Source organism: Notolabrus celidotus, chromosome 24, assembly GCF_009762535.1.
Source record: "Notolabrus celidotus isolate fNotCel1 chromosome 24, fNotCel1.pri, whole genome shotgun sequence".
Lineage (NCBI taxonomy): Eukaryota > Metazoa > Chordata > Actinopteri > Labriformes > Labridae > Notolabrus > Notolabrus celidotus.
Window position 1 is genome coordinate 8,920,094 of NC_048295.1, and position 21,918 is coordinate 8,942,011.

Consider the following 21,918-nt stretch of genomic DNA (forward strand, 5'->3'; position numbering starts at 1 on the left):
CATGCTAACGACACAGAAGGTGCCTGTACGTTTGACCTGCGATGCTGCTCCCAGAGAAACCGCCATGCTGCTGTGAAATAACTGCATGAATCAGAAACAGTAGGAGGAATCTGTGGAGACTGTTGCACTTTACTGCAGGCTTGTTTGTGAGTTGTGTTGTGGCTTTCCTTGCTTCCAGATCCTGTGAGATGACTGGGATCGGATCACTTGATATCACTGCTCAGAATGTAAGTAAAACCGGTTTAAAGATTCAGAAGCAGAAACTAAGGACAATGTTACTTGAGTCACACTGAGTGTAGATTATTGGATCTAGGACCATCTTGCTGCCTTGAACACTCACTAGAGCACCAAATCTAGATTCATCCACTGCTGAAAATAGTCCCTAATGAATGATCCCAAAAACTAAAGCATCCAGCTCTTTTAGGGAATTAAACTTTTTCAGAAAGTACATGTATGGAGTCCTTTGGTGCTAAGGGGTTGTAGGTGGTGTGTGAACTGCACAACCCCAAGTCAAGTGAAGAACTCTATTATGGACATTTCCCTATGTGTCCTTTTATCATTTCACATCATCCTTCTGAGGTGTGAGTCTAATAGAGGGATAAAAAGTCTTTAAAAGATAACCTCAAAGCAACATATGTATGCAATTTCCAATCAGCAGTATTTAAACAACAGTTCTGATCAAGCAATCTGATTGGACGAGAGGCATTCCATGAGTGCTGATAAGAAGTGTAACATCACTAGGACTTTAAACCTTATGTATCGCTCTGCTCAAGGTGTTCTGTGTATCATCTATTTGCAATGCAGTGATTGTTTTTCTCTAGTTTGATCAAGCTAGTGCCTCATACAGAATCACATGGCCCAAAGTGAAGTAAGAAGAGTACATGATATAACTCTAGTTGTGCTAGCTGAGCCATAAATGAAATATAATGGTCTGTTGTTGTTAAATGCAACAAAGCATATAACAAAGCAACTAACCTGATATTGCTTAAATGTCAAATGTCATCCCAGATGTCTGTACTGCCTTAAAATAACGCCACAAACACACAATGAAAAACTTTATTTTGCAGAGCAGATCAATAATTCTCAATGAAAAGTAACTACACTACATGTGTAAGCTATAGGCCTACCTGAGAGTTCACTTTGTGTGTTCTTGTTTTCAACATAAAAATATAGAAAATAAGTTAAATTTGTAGAAAAATACGCCCTCGAATTCATTCTGGTGCACCGTAAGAAGTGTGGAAGAGTAGTCGTCTTTGTACCTTTTGCTTTTTACATTCGGCGAGTAAAAAAGTCTTACAAATTCAAATATGATGTGACATTACAACATGCAAAGTAAGAATGGCTTTCTATTCCTCCTGAATGTGGCGGGGAGTCTCTGACGATGGTCTCACTGGTCCTCTTGTCTCTTCTTACTGCAAAACAGAGAACATCACGCTCTTATTACACGCTTGTATTTCTGTGCGTTATCACATCAGTCACATGGCTTGTTGTTACCTCTCCCCTGAAGGCTTGGAGGTCATGACCCAGAGCAAATATTCCTTGGCCGCCATGGAGTCCAGCACCTTGTTCACGTCGCTGGTGAAGCTTCCATCCACGTGCCTCCTGCTGAGCGCTTCACCCTGCCTTTCAGTTTCAGATCTGAGTATGTACACAGGCACACAATGTAAACACCAACCACTAAGTGTCAGCAATCCCACAGTGTAGCAACCTGCAGTCTGAGCTTTGATATTTACCTGGGACGCAGCAGAAAATCATCATTTTTATCCCCGTGATTGGTGAAGAAATTCTGCTGCTGTGATCATTTCTTGATTCGTTCTTTGTCAGTTTTTGGCATCAAAAATAATCATCTCTCACAATCATTAGTCAGTAACATATCAATCAACACAGAGTGAAAAGTTCAGGTGATTTATTTAGGCACAACCACAAGGGACATCAAGAAAACAAAGCATAGAAAGCAACAATAAAAAAGGTGTCAGGAGAAGCAGCTGATTGGCACTTTTCTCTCTCAGGTCACTGTAGAATCAGATAAAGGCAGGTATGCAGGAAGGTTAGTGGATTTGTGGGGCTGCAGGAGGAGGAGGAAGGAGGGAGGAAGGGGGAGCCTACTCTCTTCTGACTTGTCCAGACTTGAGTCGAGCGACAAAATCTTTGATGGCTTGGTCCTTGAGGTAGGAGCTGACGTCGCTGGTGAAGGTCCCGTCGGCGTGGCGCTTTTCTGCAGCACTGAAAACACACAGAGAGACTCAGACTCAATTCAAAACACACAAGAGCTGACCTGTTTGAAGCTTGAGATAGACAAGATAAGATTTAGATTTGTTAACAACATTTTTAGTGAATATTTCACATCATAGTGGAATACTAAAATGTGAAGGCAGCTTTTGGAGCCCTAAAGATAATCAATCTTTTTGGTTTCTTATCCCAAATTTAAAAAAAGAGCCCTTGTGATGTTTTCCCAGAATTCCAAGCTTCTACACTTCTCACATTGTTTCTTTTAAAACCGTCTGAAGCCTGAAGAGGTCAGATTTGTACAACACTTCATAAAAGAGCATACACACAGGTTGAAAAAGTGTCCACAGCATTTTACATTCATCATCTTAAGACCCCCCAAAATGATCCTGTGTCTCTTCGGATGGCCTCCACACCATAGGTTGGAAACCACGACCAGTACTACTACTTCTATTACCTCCAACAGCCTCTTCAAACAGCTTCTAACATCCTCAGGCTCAGTGAGTTAAAGTGTCATACGTCTGTCTCTTCTCATATCTGTTTGAGATCATCCCACACTGACCTGCTCCTCTTGTTGCTCATCAGCCATCGCACAAAGTCCTGCGCCTTCCTGTCCTCCAGGTATTTGCTGTAGTCGTTGGAGAAAGTCCCCTCCGAGTGTCTCTTCATGTCCGACAGCTCCATCGGCTCTTCTCCTAACGTGTCGTCTGCTTGGAAACTACAGGTCAGAGGGTGAGAGGGGGGTTTAGAATCTGTTGTTTCCTTGAGAGTTACTGTCACTGAATGATACCCAGTTTTATTCACAAAGATTAACACCTCCCCATATGTCACATTTAGACTTCTAGAAACAACACTGGACCAATTTCTGGATTGAAATAACATCTCACTGGATACTGTGCTCTAATTGTTACTCAGTCGTTGTTTCATGGTATGTGAAAGTAGCAAAACCATTGGTTCTTGAACGAGTGATAATCTCACGGATGGAGATGTTTCCATACCTTGAGCTGTTTTCAGCCTCCTTCAGAGGAACCTGCCAGCTGCTCTTGACAAAGCAGAGGACCAGAAGGATACCAGCCAGAGAGTGGATGCTTTTCATGGTTATAACCTCAGCTATTGAACGGCACAAACACACACAGACACAGAGAGACAGTTTGCATATTGAGCTACAAAAGTGGTTTCACCATGTGCAAAATAATACTCACCTTTTCTTCTTTCTTTCCAGAGAACGTTGCTGTTAGTCCCTCTTCTTGTGTCTGGTGTCCACCTCTTACTCCCCTCACTTACTTTGTGAACTTATATACTGTAACAAGGGGAGGAGGATGGATCTGCTCAGGTGGGCCAATTTTTACCACTCTGTGAAGTCCACCTGTTACTCTCAACCCATTAGACACGGGCCGCGTCACATCGGCCGAATCAACAAGCCGAGCATTAGCTGAGAAAGGAAAGGTGTTGTTCATGCGTGATGTCAGCTGGTACTTAGGTGTGAAGATCAAACAACCTCAGCTCATCCTGTTAAACAGAAAGTAGGGGAGATGCTCTAATGTGCTACTGTGTCATCATGATGGGAAGCGATAGGCCTGTATGTGCTGTCATATCTGGAGGTGAGTCAGTGTTTGTGGATTCTTTCCCATCAAAGTGAAAGGAGGGAAATATCGACGGGGGATTTTTCTGTTCTGTGACAGTTGTCTCCATTTAACTTAAATATGCTCTAAAAGAAAAAGTTGATCAATACAAGTATTTATTATCTTATCTTATCACTGCTCTACTATCTATACATGCAGGACAATGACACTCCCAAAACCTCAATATTATAGCAATCATTTTTGTGATCCTCCAAATTTTACAAAACCCAGATTTTGTTGCTTTGCTACATTTACTCACAATCCTGTGACTACTTTTGCTTTGTACGCTGCCTTCAAACTTAATGCCTGTTAGTCCCACTTGTACTCTTGTTATTACTGCCATGATAACATGGATAAGTTAGAATAAAGTGCTAAATCTTGTTGCATCAGTGCAGGTTCACACAGGTGTTAGCTGTTAAAGATGTGTCCAGCAAGAAGAGCTCTCATTATTTAAATCTTTATTATTTACAAAACAATCATCTCATAAAGTTAGTCAAACTCTAATACAGTTATTCAGTGGTGCGTCGTGCTTCTGTAAATAATTTATAACAACATATAAAACATCTTCATGGTGAAGCAGTAGCTGTTGAGTTATAATTTCACATCACTTCATCATTCTTCTTCTTCAAGGTCAAGGTCTGACTTCTTCACAAGTTGAGTTTATAAATGAAACGTGTTATTATAATTATGTAAATGTTTCACATTTAAGTTGTTAGATGTTAAGTTACAATTTGCATTAAAGTATGAGTAAATAAATGCATGAAATATTTTCAACAATGCCCAAACAATCAAGTCTGCATTTAGAGTTGTGTCCCCTGATCATTTCTTCTTATTTGCATGAAAACAGATCTTTGTGATTCACTGGACTTCACTGAAAGCACCTCAGCAAGAAATGAGACATGTGGGTGTAGACGTGCTGATAGGCGGATCCACCGAGGCCGTGATCCTTGTCTGTGTACCACTGTGAGAACAAGGTAAAGAGAAAGTATTTCACTTAACTGATTCAAATCCACATTATTCAACATCATTCTAAAGTCTGTTTTTTGAAACCAATCCTCGAGAAGTCAAACATCCACTTTGGTTTTTACTGATTACTCACCATCGCCTCAAAGTCCACCTGCTCCTCAACCAGAGCTTCAGAGATCTCAGCGGCCTGCTGGAAGTGAACGTTGTCTACAAAACACAAACAAGACTAGATAGTGAGATCTGCTCCGTTCACTCATCTTATTAGATCATACACCTTCTGTTTCACCATGTTTGACCAGGTGTGCCTGTGTGATTTGACTTAGCACATAAATGCAGCAGGAAATTAAAAAAGGATATGTAAATACATTTCTAAAAGGCCATAACTCACCGTCAGCTGTGCCATGAACTAGAAGATACTGCACTGAATGGAAATTCTTGGCCCTGCCAGTCACTGTCGAGTTCTGCACACAATCAGATTAGACTTTGTTGGTGACTACAGGCAATAAGATAAAAAATAAAGACCATGACATGTAAGAAATGAGAGTTTGCATCACTCACAGCGTAGAAATTGGGATTCTCTGAAGGCTGCAGCATGTAACGCTCTGTGTAGATTGAATCTGGAAGAGACAGATATGTGGTTAAAGTGAGTTTACTAAGTTAAGGAAGATTTTAATCATTTAAAACATCCTTGAAATTACAAAAAGTACCGTAATATTTCCATTTGGAGACCGGAGCGACTGCCATTCCACATTTGAAAACTCCACTTCCAGCTCCCAAGGCCATTGACGTCACATATCCGCCATAAGACTGTGTCAGATAAACATCTCATCAATGTAACTCATCCTAACCCTCAACCTTCAGTAGAGGCCGCGGCACTGACAGTGAGGTGAAACATTAACTTGTTTTTAAGGCCCTTTATTGCTCTCTAAACTGTAAAAAAAAGCACATGCAGACTGGATATTGCTGAAGGAACATAAAAGTTGGGTAACATTTCCACTCTTTGACAACTTACCCAGCCCCAGATTGCAATTCTTTCTTTGTCAATGAAGCCCATTTTGATGAATTCCCTAAAAGACAAAAACAGACTGTTATGTAATTTGAAGAATGTCAACAGGAAAGAGGCCGACTGATTACTCAGTGACACTTGTTATTTCCTCTCTGTGTGTTCACCTGGAAGCATTTCAACCCCAGAAACAAGTGGAATCCAGTTTGATCGAGCTTGAGGTCCAGGCTGTTTGTTTTTGACCGTGAGATGCATTGACTCGTCTGAGCTGCCCCCCCAGCTTTCCTTACCTGGCTGCTGTTATCTGATCTTCCACCTCATAGGTTCCCAGACGTTTGTAGATAGCGTGCATTATGTCGTCGCCTTGGTAGCCGCTTCCTCTTCCGTCAAAGCTGGCGACGATGATTTTCTCAGTACTGGCCAGGTAGGAGGACCAGCCCAACCTGTAGGCGAAGTCTACTTTCTGACTGCAGGGACCAGCATACCTGGAAGATTTGGCATGGTCACTTTCTTTGCCTTCTTTTTGAAAAACAAACACTTTAAAACTCTGATTCTTTAGACGCTTACACATCTATAAGTAAGGGGTACTTCTTAGACTCATCAAATCCTGGAGGCAGATACATCTGGTACCAGAGATCTGTCAAAAATAAGAGCATAGCATATCAAGATTAGAACCACAGTGCTTGACTAACAGTGATTCAAACAGTGTTGCATTCACTTACTCTTTCCACCGAGTTTGATGGTGTCTCTGCGCATGGTGGGCAATTTGATGTCAAAAATTAGAGAAGTAAAAGCAGTGTTGTCCTCCAAAACCAAAAACTCTGTAAAAGTAGAAAAAGAGGAAGCTCTTCAGAATCACATTTTCTCTACTTTATATCATTTAGGATTTGAAAACAACCTTACCTTTATCTTTCATGTTATCCATGAGAGTATGGAAAGGAATGCCAGGACCTTTGCAGAGAAAGTAATCAGTCAGCACTTTGTTTTTACTACTTTTTTATATGAATTACTTCTAAATACAGAATTGCTAAAGTTAAACATTGAAAGAGGAAAAAGAAACGACGTGTTACTGACCGCTGCAGCTCAGACGATAGAAGGAGGCGTTGTGGCTGAAGTACGCAGAGTTGTAATGACAGTCTCTGTCACGTAACGCACAAGTCAGACACTTAGTCTCTTGTCCGGTCTTTCTAATACACAAACAAACACAAACACACACACTGTAAGTCTAAAGGAATGTCTTCATATGATTAACTTTATCTTAAAATATAGAGGAGAAATGAGTTTAATATAGTAAAATAAAGACCCTTACTTGTAAACGTTCCTCCCTCCTGGCCGGCTGCCGTCTTCATTACTTGAGTAATAACTGTGGAAAAAGTGGATTGTGTTACCTTGGATTACATTGCATGATATATTTGAATCTCAAACTGTAGCTACAGATGATGCTGTGCCTTCCAACTTACACACTATCTGCTGTCACTTTCAGAATGTCCGTGACTTCCCATTTTCCAGTGGTGACTGCTGTGGATACTCCCTACAGGATAATATGTAAGTATCAAAACAGGGCTGATTATGCCAAAATTAGAGGATAGACTAGACAGTACATGTTTCCTCCTACCTTGACCACTTGATGGAGGTGCTTGTACCCACTCTTGTCACTGGTTATTAGGTAGTAGCTGCTCTTGTCTGCAGCAAAAACAGGCTCTGGTGGAGAAAACTGGAGAAGAAGAAGAACGTGTTTTTTAATTATTTTCTGTTACGAGGCAGAATTATGTGTATATATAATTTTGGGGATGGCCAATCTGAATTCAATTGGAGCAGATGCCGCCCCTGGCCACAACTCTGCCCCTGAATGCAGCTCATAATATTTGGCAGGCTTTGATGCACCCAAGACGCATGCTTAGTTTGGTCTTATTCTGTAATTTATTAATAGAATTCTTTTAAAATATCATGCAACATCTTTTAAAAATGTGCTCTACGTACCCGTCCAATCCACCCGTTGGCACTATTTAACACCAGATTCTGTAAAAAGATATCAAATTGTTATTTTGGCTTTAGCTACATTTCATAACCATACACCAGCCTTATCAGTCCAAACAGAAACAAGTTGCAACACAGAAATGAATTGAGAAACTCTTAAGCTAACACATTAAACTTCTTCTTCTTCATTTTGAAACAGCTTGTGGGCCTAACGCCCAAACATCTTCTGTTTACTCTCCCCACTTAATGCCATTGTAAAGTAGCACACTACAAGTTGTTTATAACATCATGTGTTACCTCTGAAGGTGCCCAACTGGATCCTGTCAAGTCGTAGATCTGAAGGATGAGGTAGTTCTGGATTCTCTTCAACCACTGGACAGCAATACGTCCTTCAGTCACCCAGGTGACAGTGGCCAGGTAGTGTTCACTGAAGGTAAGACAGAGAAAGAGATAAAGTTATGGACACTATTGTTTCTGATTTATGGACTGATCTTAAAATGAAGTTTAGCAGCATTATAGAAAAATGTAAGTACCTTGTGCTGAGTGCGGCTGGAACAACAACCTCGTTTATTTCAGTTGTGTTGCTACTGTCCACAACAAAGAGCTTCACAACAGGGTTGGGAGTACCTGGCTGCACAAGACAAGAAAGTACGGAACACAGGATTATGAGGATTATGCCAACGATGACAAAGATTACAGTACAGAGCCAAAACAGCCATGGATAGATGTCCCACCTTAGGATACGGAATGGAGACAGTGCTGGGGTACTGGTTCTCTCCATACCAGGTGTACTCTATGGTGTGGACCTCTGTTTCATTAGACTCAATATAGGCCACATACTTCCCTTCAGGCGACCACCAGAGGCCCTGATTGGATGAGAACATCTCCTCTAGAGGGGGGAAGAGTAAATGTGAGTTTAAGATTAAGATAACACGTGAATGTAAGGTGTAAATGGAATCTTTGAGATTGACAATTCCTCTGTATCATGTTCAACTTACCCTCATACACCCAGTCGGGGTGCCCATTAAAAATCAGATTATCCTTGCCATTGAAAGTGACCTGCTTCGGTGGTGACCCTGGGCTGGTCTTGATGTACACATTATTTCTCCAAACATAAGCCTGAAGATACAAAGAAAGTGCAAACAAATCAGTCAGAAAGACATTCCTTCCCCATTTCTGAACTCTCACAAAACCACTTTCAGTCCTTTTTTTTTTTTTTTTACTCTGATCAAGTGTTTGGAAAAGGTTGCGCCTGATGCCCCCCATCCATCAACCACTTCAAAGCTGAACTGTCACTCAAAGATAAGAACATACAACCAATGATTTTCTTGTCCATGCTCACCAGTTTGTTCCCAACAGGAGCCCAGGCAAAGTACTGCACTTCATGTGGAATGTCAGAGGGTGTGAGGAACTTTCTGAAATGAAGTGAGAAGTAAAACAATTCAAGGGATTAACCTTTTTTTTTAAGAATCTTCAATGCAATGAAAATTCAAAGTTCAAGGGATTACCTGGCGTTACGGTCATAAAGTGTGTATGTAGCTGTAAATGAATGCCTCCACAGCTGAAGGAACAAAACACATTTTATTGCAGTCACTTTGAATATGGGTCATATTGTTGTGAATAAAAGTATATCTTACCTTGCTGTAGTTGCTCATGAATGCAACATGTGTTTGATCAGCAGACAGCTGGTAATCATAAGCACCTACTTGTTCCTGTTTAGGAAATAAGACAGGTTTGTTTGAGGTGACAGACGCTATTCTCTGACCTTATAGACAAGACAGTATTTGCAGAAGAAGCGCGCACATGCACCAGAGGAAAATTGACTTACGAACAAGTCTTGACTCAAGAACTCTTTGACTCCCCCTGCGAGACAGTTTTGGACTTGGATTGCACCCTGGGACTTAAACAGATACTCATGATCTGTCCAAAGGATAAGAAAAATGGAGCAAAAGCAGAATTTAGGATTGGTACCACATGCATGATTGTAGGATGGATCATCTTTGCTGATCACAATCAAGTTAAAGTTACCATAAGTTTAAAATCTGATTGTTTTTGACTTGCATTTAGATTTTTAAAAAATCCTGAGTCAGTTAAAAGCTGACACTGAGTGCTTCAAGTTATTACAACTTATACTGGGGGGTACATCAAGGTGCATCTTCAGGTAACCATGCATGTGTGTACAAAGGCTTTTGCCCATCTTTACCAGTAGATATTTTTCAGGATGAGTGGAGACTTTAACTTGATATTTGTGTTACAGAAAACCCAAGGGATCGCAAAAATGATGAAGATGCATCCTCAGGTAACCATGACTGTCTGCACAAAGGCTTCTGACCTTTTGATTTCATCCTATAGATTGAGATTTTTTCAGGAGGAGTGGAATCTGTAACTTAAGTTTCCAATCTACTTGTGTTACAGACAAAGCCAGGGATCAGAAAAGTCAGTTGGTATATAATCAGGTAACCATGACTGTCGGCCCAAACCTTACTAGTAGAAACTTTGCCTCACAAGTGTTTCAACAGTAAAAAAAAATCAGGGGATGAAGACAGTTATTCAGGTCCATCTTCTTGAGAACATGAATGTTAAGATCAGAATTCACTTTTAAGCATCTGCTGGCTGCATCATTACAAATCATGCTTTAATAAGTCATGCTTTTGTACTCAATAAAGAGTATGCTGTAAGTGTTGGATAATTGACCTCAGTGACACACTAGCATTTATAATGTAGGTGCACACCCTCTTGTAATCAGTGTTCCACTACTGTCACTCCCTATTTATATCTAATTCTGTTGCTGAAGTGTCTCCCACCTGAGATCCATCTCATACTGAAGGACTTTGGTCTCAGGGTACTATTGAAGACATCATCCAGGGTGAAAAATCTCTCGTCCTTGTTCTCCTTTTCCTCTGAAACACATATGTCAAATGTAACGATCACAGGTTAGAGTGATAAATGCAGATATCACACACACATCGTTATCATCATAAAGGAAGATAAGTGCTGTAAAGGCTGATAATGACATGCGGAATGACGCTTACGTCAGTGGGTTAGGGGTGATTATGAGAATGGTGATGATGTTTACTGAGAGTTAAACTATTCAAAGGCATGTGTGACAGAAAAATATGAGTTGTTATCAAACTAATATGAGGTGACATCCTGTTTTGAGCCTGAAATTAAACTTAATAAAGTCGTTAAACATTTTGTAAAAGTGCGTTTTATAAGTGGTTCATACGGACGATGCGTAATGACGCGTGCGTAACTTTCTTTCAGACAGCGGTGCATCGAACCACGGATAATGCACTAATGCCAATATGTGAATCATCAATCAATGGCAGGAACTCACCTTTTAGAAACACAGCAGTGGGCACCGCAATCAAAACGACGACGACTGTGACCCCAAAGACTCCGAGGAGCACCTTAGCGATGGAGACCTGTTCCAACATGAAGGGACACAAATCAGAACCCCTCTTCAAACAGCTCTGTGTGCAGCAAACCTGAAGTTGACATCGTCATGTGAGTATTAACGAACAAACAAAACACCAACCATTGTGTCTGCGTTCAGCCGGAGCGTAAAATGTCAATATCCGTCTGAATCACAACTCCATCGATCCCCGCGCGCAGGGAATACGAAAGTTATGCGATGAGCTGCCTCTTGCTGTCAAATATTATCTAAAGTGCAGTTTCAAAGGTAGGACAATAAATGTGCAGCGGAGTAAAGTTCGTGAGGTTTGAGGCTGTTCCAATGTTTTGAGGAAGTGTTGCGCCTGCTTGTCAGGCTGTTCCCCAAACTGTCCTCCGCTCAGTGCGTTTCAAGTCATTCATTCATGGCTCATGTTGTGACAAATCCCTTCCTGAGAATATTAGCAACACAGTTTTCTATTTTCATACAGGCTGGGGGTTTTAAACGGAATTGTACTTATTACTGAGATAAACTGTCAGTCTTTTGAGAATGAGCAGCTTAAGGGGAGGGTGTATCTTAGATCAGAGGAGGCATTAGTCTCGTTTAATAGGAAGTTATACTCTTATAAAAGGTGTGGTTATAATGCAGTAGTACTCTGAGCAGTCTTAGATATATCTAAATATGAAAAAGTGGAAGCAGTGACTCGTGAATGTTAACATGCGGTCTTCCAGCTGCTCATACAGGCATAATAACTAATAACTCAATCTGCTCCTTATTATTAAAAAGTATTGTTGTGCAATAAAGCACACCTGTCCACACACACAGGTGTTTTGCTGCTGCAGCTTTCCTGGCTCTGGTATGACCTGCAGCTTGTCACAGCTAATGGCATAACAAGCATCTCTGTGTCTCTTCTCAGCTGTAATTTAACAATTACCATTATCCTGTAAATGTCCCTTGCAGCTTCAGAGGCTGCTGGTCAGCAGAACTTAGATTAGCAGAGCCTTTATTCAAGGCTTTAGGCAGAACAAACAACACATTATTTCTTTAATGATTGATATTCAGTCATCTCAATTCACATGGCTTGTATGTTACAGCCTTACTTGGTATTGTTTACACAGGATGCAGCCTTGTGTAGGCTTATACTAGCAAACTACAGTGGTGTAGTGTACAGAAGTGAGTATTGTTCAACTTATGCTATAGTAACTTTAAATTTTTTTGTTGTTTGTATTGAGAACAAATACTGGGACACAAATGAGCAAAATTTGATTAGCTGTATTGTGCAGTGCTAATTAGTAGAGGTTAGCCTCTCTTAGTGCTAAAGTACTTCTGGCAAGGCGAGCAGTGATGTGCAAAAAGGGCAACGCCACATGGGGACTTGCACCCCAGGATGTAGACAAATTAAACTTAAACACACAACAAAAAGGGGGCACACAGTTTGAATAAAATCCACAGGACAAGAGGATGTGATTTCAAAATGTTAAAATACTAACACATTAACACATTACCACCCATACCACTGTTTATTCCTTATTTAGTCTGCAAGTTCATTTAGCCTGTTTTAACTAACAATTGTCTATTAAAGTATTTTAACATTTTGATATCACGTCCTCTTGTCCTGTGGATTTGATTCAAACTGTGTGCCCTCTTTTTGTTGTGTGTTTAAGTTTAATTTGTCTACATCCTGGGGTGCAAGTCCCCAGGTGGTGTTGCCCTTTTTGCACACCACTGCTCGCCTTGCCACATACTATTATTAATATTGACAGGTTGGCTTATTTTTTATAAGTCATGGTCTACTGCTCCACATTTCTCATGCCTTGTGGACTTAATACGTTCAGGTATGACAGCCTATAAATACCTCAGTCAGCTACACACAACTGTCAACACTGTTGTCTAATAGAGTGACTGTCATAAATGCTCTACGCTGTGTTGACAGAAATCATTAATATCCTTGTGTGTATACTGTCAGGTTCCTGAAGGCAGCATGGGAATGATGACGATGATTGTGTAACTCAAGGGTGGAAACCTCCAAAGCGATAATGCAATATCAACATTATGTTAGAGTCGTATAAATACTATTAATAATAAGTCATTTTGCAAGACCTCTTTAAAGCAGAGGGCCGTAACAGTCCTTATTAGTCCATGTAGCAACAGCCTGAGGAAGTTCTCCTCTTTGTACATACCGTAAATGCTGAGCAGTCACACTAAATGCTAAAAGCCCGTTAAAAGCTTAACAAATAAAAAGCTGTGCCTTTATGAGGAATAGACATCATATTGTGCACTTGTTCCCCTCACACCGGACATCCTCGGCAAACAAACAGACAGTGGATTTCTCCCCTAATGCAGCACCGCTTGTTTGATGAGCATCACTTCATGGATGCCTCCATTTACCTGACACTAAAGGCAACTAAAAACGTTCACAGGTGTCACTGAACACGCTCGGTATTATTGGACTGATAGTGTTGAAGTGTAGAGACGCAGAGAGGAGAGCAAAAACAGGGAAACAGACTCATAAGACACTTAATTAAGTCATTAATGTATTTCAAATAATTAGAATAAGTTACCTACTTTGATTATTTCTACAAAGTATTGATGCTTGCTGTGAAGAAATCCTCACAGGAGCTTTAATCACTCATAAATTAATGACACGCCTTTTATGAAGACATGGATGAGACAGATAAGCAAGGGTAGAGGTGGCACGCACACCAGAAGCTGCTCCAACTGATGAAGGGCAACAGCCCGAACTGCACTTTCATTGAATGCTTTTTGGAGCAGCTTCTGGTGTGCAGACATATCTGCTTTTAATGATGAGGCAGAAAAATGTGCATATCAAAATATATGTTAGAAAAACAAGGAAATAAGAGCCTGAATAGTTTGTTAAATTCAAAAGTTCATACATTTTTAAATTTTGAAAGATTTAACCAGCAATATTTGTGTTTTTTTATAGATTAAAAGACCAAATCAGCTAATCTTGTTTGAATATTGTTGACAAACACAAATGTTCCTGTGTGACCCACATGGAGTGAAATGCTTCAGTGGGACAGAGGTGAAGTGTACATCATTCATCATCCTTAAAGCAAATGGTAATATTTATAATATATTATATATTATAATATTTATGGAAGTTACTGTTAAGAGAAGTGTGAGAAGATTGCTGGTGTTAGGAATGGGTCAGTGAAGCTTCTATGAACAACTTTATAGCTCTGTGTGAGTGTGTGTGTGTGTTAGTGTGTGTCTGCTTAATGTAGTGTGGCGACGGCGGCTGAGTTCAACACAGCCAGCACATGAACTCTTTAACCACTCTACTGCTGTCACTACTGTCACTTTAATTGTGCATTATGCTTACAATATGTAAAGGTATGAAGTAGCATTACATTTAGATAATAAAGTTAATTACAAGTACCTTAACAGTTTACCCAAACATAGTGAGTAAGTGAATGTGATCCTTGTTCACTGTCAGTCTTCCTATATCTAACCCAGACAGATTTCTGTGGTTGAGTGACGGTGGTTAGAACAGCACTCACTTCAGACATTTGGTGCAGCAAAGATCAACAGGAAGCTGTGGCATCCTCTGCACCTTTTACCTCCCACATTGTCCTCAACCTGCCCCCCTGTAACCCAATATGTGGCTCTTCTGTTGGTGCACTTCCTTTGACTTTCACTGAGGGGTGAGAAAAAGTGCAGATTCTTAATTACTTACACTGTTGTGGATTCTCATCATGCAACTTTGGATTGATTAACAATTTCATATTCTAACAACTTTTTTTATAAACATCCAATAGTATGTCTCTTCATTGTGTTGAGAATCATGAGGGGTTTGCTTTTGATTGTAGGTGTAAGTATGAAGAGAGGAGATGAAGATTTGTTTGGTGTGAATGCACTAGTTTAATGCAAGAAAATAGTGAATAAAAAATAAGTTTGAACTTCTTCCTACTCCTTTTCGCACATGTAAAGTAAAATGTTTCAATGCTTTCTAATGGAAATTTTTTTGTATAACTATTTCTTATTTTTTACTATTTTACTTTTACATGTTTGAAATAAATACATCAAATCAAATCAAAATCAAACCCTCCTTTCCCTACACACGGTGATTAAAATGAAATATTCAATTTGTATTTACGTTGCATAAGAAAAAGGTGCAACCGCGACATCTAGTGGTGAAAAGAGGCAACGCATGGGAGTTTAATATTTTCATGAAAGCCTTTAAGAAAATTGCTTACCGGATCTCTAGCTTGTGATAAATAAAATAATGTCAAATGGTGGCTATTTAACCTTATCATGTAAATTTTATTTATTAATAAAATTATATTTTAAGACACCAGTAACGTCACAGGGAGGACTTCACTGATGCATTAAAAAACAGGGAAATAGCAGTACCCGTAACTTTTTACTCTACCTTCAAAACATTCAATAATTAATGCGAAAATATTTTCAACATTTTTATGATTTTTAAAAAATTCCTCTCATATCAACTTCTGTCATTTCTTATATTTTCACAGAGTTATGAAACTTTTAATAGTCTCTCTGGGGAAGCTTGAATCTCCGAGGACTTCCTCACCAACGGCTAGTGGGCGGGCCCTTTTTCCAATCCTCACCTCTCATTGGCCACACGTGCAAATCCATCAACCTACTTCCGACAAGTTTTGATTCCCCGGATGTGATGTAACAGCTGTTCAGACTTGTCGGAAGTTACAAACCGAGTAGCAAAGTGAGCGCTAATAAGTGTTTCAGACACAACATTTGTGCTATTTTGTAATTTTTCACAGAGATGGCTTATCCAGGATACGGCGGGGTGAGTGGATCATTTATAACCGTGGTTTTTAAGTGATTAATAAGCTAGATGTGTCAGCAGAGAGGCCAGCCTGAGGATTCTGTAGCTGGGAATGTCCGATTATTTTTCACAACATGTTCTCTGACGGGTTTCTCCCACTTCTGCCTGCTAGGTTGATATTCACGTACAGTTTCACCTCTAGTACAGACTGTTCAGGTTCACGTGTTGCCTGTGAGCTCATGAGAACGTAGACGAACCCAGACTAATGTCTTCCTGTATAAAAATAACCCTCAACATTTACATGTCTCCTAACCAGCTCAGCTTTACTCCACTTAGATGTGTTAAAGTAGCTTCACCTGCTGGGCTGTGTGTTTGATTTCACCTTCTTTCACTAACTGTAACACAATCAGGCTTCTTTGAGGCTTCTTCACTATATTATAAATAGTCGCAGCTGTAGTTCACTTATTGATGACATGACCTGTGGACACACCCTGCTCTATTTTTACTCTTTTGTCTGGACAGCCTTCTAAATTCCTTTGGACTGACTTCTTTCCATAAAGTCAAACAAAACGGGGACATTGCATAATAAGAATAAGTGCTACAGGAGGCTCATTATATAGTTGCTATGAGTCAAAGTATGATCGCTGAATGTGATTCTACAAACTAGTGTTTCAAAGGTCACTTTATGAATGATCAATTTATATGATGCATTCATTAATGGTGAGCCTGTTCCATTCTTCTCCACTTTTATTATAAATAATAACGCCCCCACTTTCAGAGCTCCTTGACATGATCAGGAAGCTGACATCAAGTCTGAGCACATGAAGGAATGTTAATGCATTTTATGATATAAAGAGCAGATCTGTCATCTCTTCTCCTCGCAGTACGGGGCTCAGATGCCGGGCATGCCAGCACAAGGGATGCCCCATGGAATGCCAGGAGGACACATGGGAGGCCAGATGCCCGGGCACATGGGTGGACCACACATGGGAGGTGCACCACCTCAGGGAGGATACGCCCAGTATGGAGGGGGGTATCCAGGCGGCATGCACGGGTATGGAGCTCAAGCCCCTGCTGCAAACGATCCAATGTGGGGATACTTCACCAACATAGCCGGCCAGGTGGGTCCATGTTACTCCGTGAAGGGCTGCTTTCACTTTCACATTTCAAGTGTAGAGTGAGCAACACACTCTCTCTGTGTGAACACATCTTACTTAACCCTGCAGTGACTCTGTGGTTGAGGGATTATAGAGCTCTGTCTTAACTTGTTTTGCTTCTGTAGTTAAAAACAGTAAGAACAGTATTTTACTGAGTGATGCAGTGTAGTCCTTCTCTTCTTCAATCCGTTGTAATGTCATGTGGTGCTACATTTTGTACCGTACTGTCTCTTGTTTTGACCTTGTTGATGTCTGTTAGCATCAGCATATCCTCTCCTCTAAACCAGTTATTGTTTACCGTAAGCTAATGAGGTAACAAACACATAATCTGTCAACACTTCCCCTGTTTGTAAAGCTTGCACAGGAAACACTTCTGACAGCGTGTTATTTTGACTTGTTTGAGTTAAACTGAATCATACAGTGTGTGGATTCTCCTTTCTCCTTCTCCCCCTCTAACTCACCGTAGAGTCAGTACAGACCGCTCTCCTCAGATTGGTTTTATTCCTCAGAGAGTCTCATAACTAAACGTCTCTTCCTGCTCTGTCCAGGACGGCGAGGTCGATGCAGAGGAGCTCCAGAGGTGTCTGACCCAGTCTGGTTTCACTGGCAGCTACTCTCGTAAGTTCAAAACCTGAATTATTCTACAAAGCACAGTTCAGTCAGGTGTTAACATCACTGAGCTCACTACATCTCCAGCAGCTGATCCTCCATTCAATAACCTTTATTAATAAGTCATCTCCATCTTATCTTTGAAACCACAAGTGTGAACAGCAGAGCTCAGAAATATCCACTCCACTTGTCAGAGCTTTGAGACATCACTATCAGGGGATTTCCTCCAGGGAAGTGGGTGTGGGTTTCTTCGACCACCGTGAACGTCTGCAGTGATTGGCTGACAGCTGACCGGTCTGTGACAGAGGCTGTGTGAGAAAATGTTTCATATACAGAAGCAGGAAGGACAGATTTAGATCCAGTCATAAGAGGTGTTCAGACAAGTTTCAGATTTAGTGTGTGAGCTGAATATTTGAACTGTGATGTGCTTGATATAAAATGTGTCATCAGAAACTCTTTGCACTTTTCTAATATCAAAAGCATCCAGCCAGTGTGCTTCTTGAAGTTCTGATAATTTAAGGGACAATCTCAAACTGAAAACAGGCCAAAGAGACACACAGACCTCTCATTCTGCAGGGTTCTACTTAAGAAGCCTGTCAGGTGAAAACTTTTACCTCCAGGGTGTTTTAGTGAAAAAGTCTGAAGACAAAGAAGCAGGTCGAGCAGCTGCTGCCTCACCATTACAACAGGATTCAAGTTTAGGACTGACTGAAGACTGTGTATACAAAGTGTGAACACAGTTTTATGTGTTCTAAAAGTAAAGCCAAGGTGGAGGCGCCTTAAAGTGCATTCTTTTAAACATCCACCAGGTGGAGGCAAAACACCCTGAAATGATGCAGTGCTTCTTGGATGATTTAAAGACTGATCATTTTTCTCCACACATTTATGGTCACAGTAGGTAGATTCAGATTTTTTACAACCCTACATGATGTTAATTTAGTAAATTATGGTTTCATTTATAATACAGAAGAAGCTTAGCAGGGTCAGCTGAAAGGCTTTGTAACCTTTAGATGTCTCTTCCTCATGCCAGGGTCTGATCACTTCCAGCTTTTAAAACAGACCCGTGTCAGACTCATGGCTCAGAACTCTCCTTCACAGACTAACAGGTGACATCATTGAATCCACTGTTTCACACACTTCTTCTTCTCCTGTTTTCTTGTCCCCACAGCCTTCAGCCTGGAGACGTGCCGCATCATGATCGCCATGCTGGACGTATCCTTTCTGCTGAGTCACTCAAAGCCAGCCTGATTCACTCTCTCGCTGCTGACTTCTCCATTCACGCTCTCTGTTTCTAATTGTTTACCATAGGTGTGGTTTCACTCTGAACCGGTCCAGCCTGCTTTCATTTTCACTCTAAAGTCCACATGGGTGCTGGTCAGCAGTTATTGCATCTTAACCAGGTCTCCAACAGAGGGACTTTACGGGGAAGATGGGGTTCAGTGAGTTCAAGGACCTGTTCCAGGCTCTGAACGGCTGGAAGCAGAACTTCCAGATGTTTGACCGTGACCGCAGCGGGACCGTGGAACCTCACGAGATGAATCAGGGCAGTCAACGCCATGGGTGAGACTTCAACAACTAATAACTCATGAAGTTTGTGCACGTTTAAAGGGCCGTGTTGACCCTCAGGTTGTTGAGTTAAAGCTGCATCTGTCTCACATCAGTAAGTGTGACCTTTCTGCCCTCAGGTTACCGCATCAGTCCTCAGGCTCTGAACACCATCGTCAAGCGCTACAACAAAGGGGGCAGGATCTTCTTTGACGACTACGTGGCCTGCTGTGTCAAACTGAGAGCTCTCACAGGTACGAAAAGCAGAACCAGGGTCAGTTTGTGGTTTCAGTGAACCGCCACGTGCATGTGCTGTGAGATTTTGCTGCTCTGTGTTGTTGAATAAGCTGGACTGACTTTCCTGTTGCAGACAACTTCAGGCGGAGAGACACCATGCAGCAGGGAGCCGTCACCTTCCAGTATGATGATGTGAGTCAGCTCATACCACACACACTCTTTTTTTCACTGCTGTAGTTTATTCTATTTTCCTTATTCCTTCTCTTTATTTATTTACCTCTTTATTTCTCTACTTCTTTATGTATTTATTTAGTGTCCTGTAACCTCTTGAGTCCTCTGCCTCCCTCCCTCCTTCCTCCACAGATCCACCATGAATAGAAAAGAGTAAAAACACCCTGAACTACCTAGCTCTAACCCTCACCATGTCAGACTGTTGTTACTGTTTGACATCATAAGATTGAGACTATACAAATGTTCAAATTACATTGAGGAAACTTTTAACAGCCAACGTCTCCTAAATGATGCGTTTGAGTCCAATGAGCTCGTCTTCACCCAGGAATGCACAGTCATGAGTTTCCTGTTGAGGTCACTTGTCGGCTGACTCTTTCTCTTTGTCTCCCCTCTCTTGACTTCCTCTTCACAGTTCATCATGTGCACGATGGCCATCTAACACACCACAAGACCAGGGTGTTCAACGAACCAATCAGAGGTGGATTCTGGCCCACCGCCTCAGAGGAATGCAAAGGGAGGCCAGTATGTTGGACTGAGCTGCTCTAGGAAAGTACCCAGCGCTTGTAATGCTAAATGTAATGCTTTAGTGTCTGACACACACACACACACACACACACACACACACCACACACACACACACACACACACACACACACACACACACACACACACACACACACACACATATATACTAATATATGTACAAATGCATTGTGTATCCAAATTGGAGGGGGAATGATCCACTTCAGGGACTTTAAAGACCTTCTGAGTAGGATTTCTGCCTTCAAAATAAAAGTCAGGGATGATTAGTGTGAGAATGATTTTTGAAACAAGGATGAAACTCCACACGGGGGCTTTAAGGAGGGAGGGCTGTGGATCTCAGTGGAACAATGTAGGTATGAAGCTTTGCCAGATTGACTTTAATGCTTTGTATCAAGTGAAACTGAAAGGATGATTAAACCAGTGATACACCTCTGTGCCATTATACTCTCTGAATGTATCGTCTAATATATTAGAAGAATAGAACTGTATAGTCATTTATAGGCAGCATGTATGAGTAACATTTTGTACACTGAATTTCATATGATCATGAACTTTGTCAAAGCCAGTACTTGGTCTCACAAGCATTATTTGTAATAGTGATATTTTTTTGTTCACCTGTTTTATAAACCTTGTATTGAACCTCACATTATAGATACATATTAGCTTCATATTTACCATGCTAACACACCAAAGTGACTGTGAGCCGGTATAAAACCACACTGATGCCTGTTATTAATACATACTGATCTCTTTGTTCCCCATGTCTTCATGCAAACACAGCTGCTTTGAAAGATTACAGTGATCTCCACCTCTGCACATAACCCATGTTGTCGTACAGATCATATTTTGTTACTCATAATAAACACTTTTTAAACCATATTTGTTCATTTATTTATTCAGTAACGCTTTGAGGAGCAAAACGCTGGATCTACAAAGTCTGGGGACCTGGGACCTTGATGGGGAAAATAGAAAATGTTGACCTCTGGGTTCAGCAGCTTGTGAGGGGTCAAACTAGGACTTAAATATACAGTATAAATCTATGTGTATGTATGTATGTATGTGTATGTGTGTGTATGTTTGGCGCAGGGGTGTAGAGGACAGACTTGCACTCCAGAGGTTGAAGGTTCGATCCCCATCTCAGGTTTGATGAATTTTGAAGAGTGTTTTTAAAAATTAGCAGAAGTTAAAGCATTTGGAAACATGTATGTTGTGTGTCTCTGTGGTGCAGGGGTGTAGAGGACGGACTGGCAGTCTAGAAGTTGAAGGTTCGATCCTTATCAGTGACTCAGTGAGTATTAAAGTCAAAGACACTCTTAATTGGATAGTTGATGTTTTTAAGGTGTGGTTGTAAAGTCAGAAATATCCTGTCTGTCCTGCTTTTATTGCTTTTCTAAGTATTTCTAAACAGACATGTAATTCACAGCATTGGCCACATGGGAGCGCCAAACACCCAGGACGTGACGTTCAGGTGACGTTCAGGTGCGTAGACCGTGTTCAGGTGACGTCCCCCGCAGGAGCTTCCGGTTCCGGTTGCTCCACGCTGCTGCTGCTGACTGACGCACGGACACGCTTCCTCCGGACCACAACGGGAGTCTGCAGAACGACGAAGAAACAGCGAAAACACACAGAAGAAGGAGAAA

The 21,918-nt window shown here is 41.0% G+C and overlaps 3 protein-coding genes across 3 annotated transcripts; 1 reads left to right on the forward strand and 2 right to left on the reverse strand.

Moving 5' to 3' along the window:
* Window positions 1-1,133: 1,133 nt before the first annotated feature.
* Window positions 1,134-3,836, reverse strand: LOC117808129 (glucagon-1-like). Its single transcript, XM_034677665.1, has 6 exons — window positions 3,429-3,836; window positions 3,225-3,336; window positions 2,789-2,944; window positions 2,107-2,223; window positions 1,495-1,638; window positions 1,134-1,412 (listed from the first exon to the last, which is right to left on the reverse strand). The coding sequence occupies exons 2-6, from the start codon at window positions 3,320-3,322 to the stop codon at window positions 1,388-1,390; spliced, it is 540 nt and encodes a 179-aa protein (XP_034533556.1). The 5' UTR covers window positions 3,323-3,336; window positions 3,429-3,836; the 3' UTR covers window positions 1,134-1,387.
* A 453-nt stretch (window positions 3,837-4,289) lies between these two features.
* On the reverse strand, window positions 4,290-11,704 carry LOC117808124 (dipeptidyl peptidase 4-like). Its single transcript, XM_034677655.1, has 26 exons — window positions 11,333-11,704; window positions 11,132-11,219; window positions 10,599-10,694; window positions 9,623-9,714; window positions 9,432-9,506; window positions 9,303-9,355; window positions 9,137-9,209; window positions 8,793-8,913; window positions 8,529-8,683; window positions 8,328-8,425; window positions 8,092-8,221; window positions 7,798-7,836; window positions 7,433-7,531; window positions 7,278-7,348; window positions 7,127-7,180; window positions 6,892-7,004; window positions 6,721-6,768; window positions 6,540-6,638; window positions 6,385-6,454; window positions 6,108-6,302; window positions 5,827-5,881; window positions 5,522-5,621; window positions 5,373-5,431; window positions 5,203-5,275; window positions 4,948-5,021; window positions 4,290-4,809 (listed from the first exon to the last, which is right to left on the reverse strand). The coding sequence occupies exons 1-26, from the start codon at window positions 11,333-11,335 to the stop codon at window positions 4,717-4,719; spliced, it is 2,226 nt and encodes a 741-aa protein (XP_034533546.1). The 5' UTR covers window positions 11,336-11,704; the 3' UTR covers window positions 4,290-4,716.
* A 4,019-nt stretch (window positions 11,705-15,723) lies between these two features.
* Window positions 15,724-21,155, forward strand: LOC117808128 (grancalcin-like). The gene is given in 9 exon segments (XM_034677663.1): window positions 15,724-15,977; window positions 16,841-17,077; window positions 17,662-17,731; window positions 18,891-18,934; window positions 19,134-19,265; window positions 19,267-19,282; window positions 19,408-19,521; window positions 19,638-19,696; window positions 20,148-21,155. Coding segments are annotated over 9 exon segments (723 nt in total). The 5' UTR covers window positions 15,724-15,953; the 3' UTR covers window positions 20,175-21,155.
* Window positions 21,156-21,918: the final 763 nt, after the last annotated feature.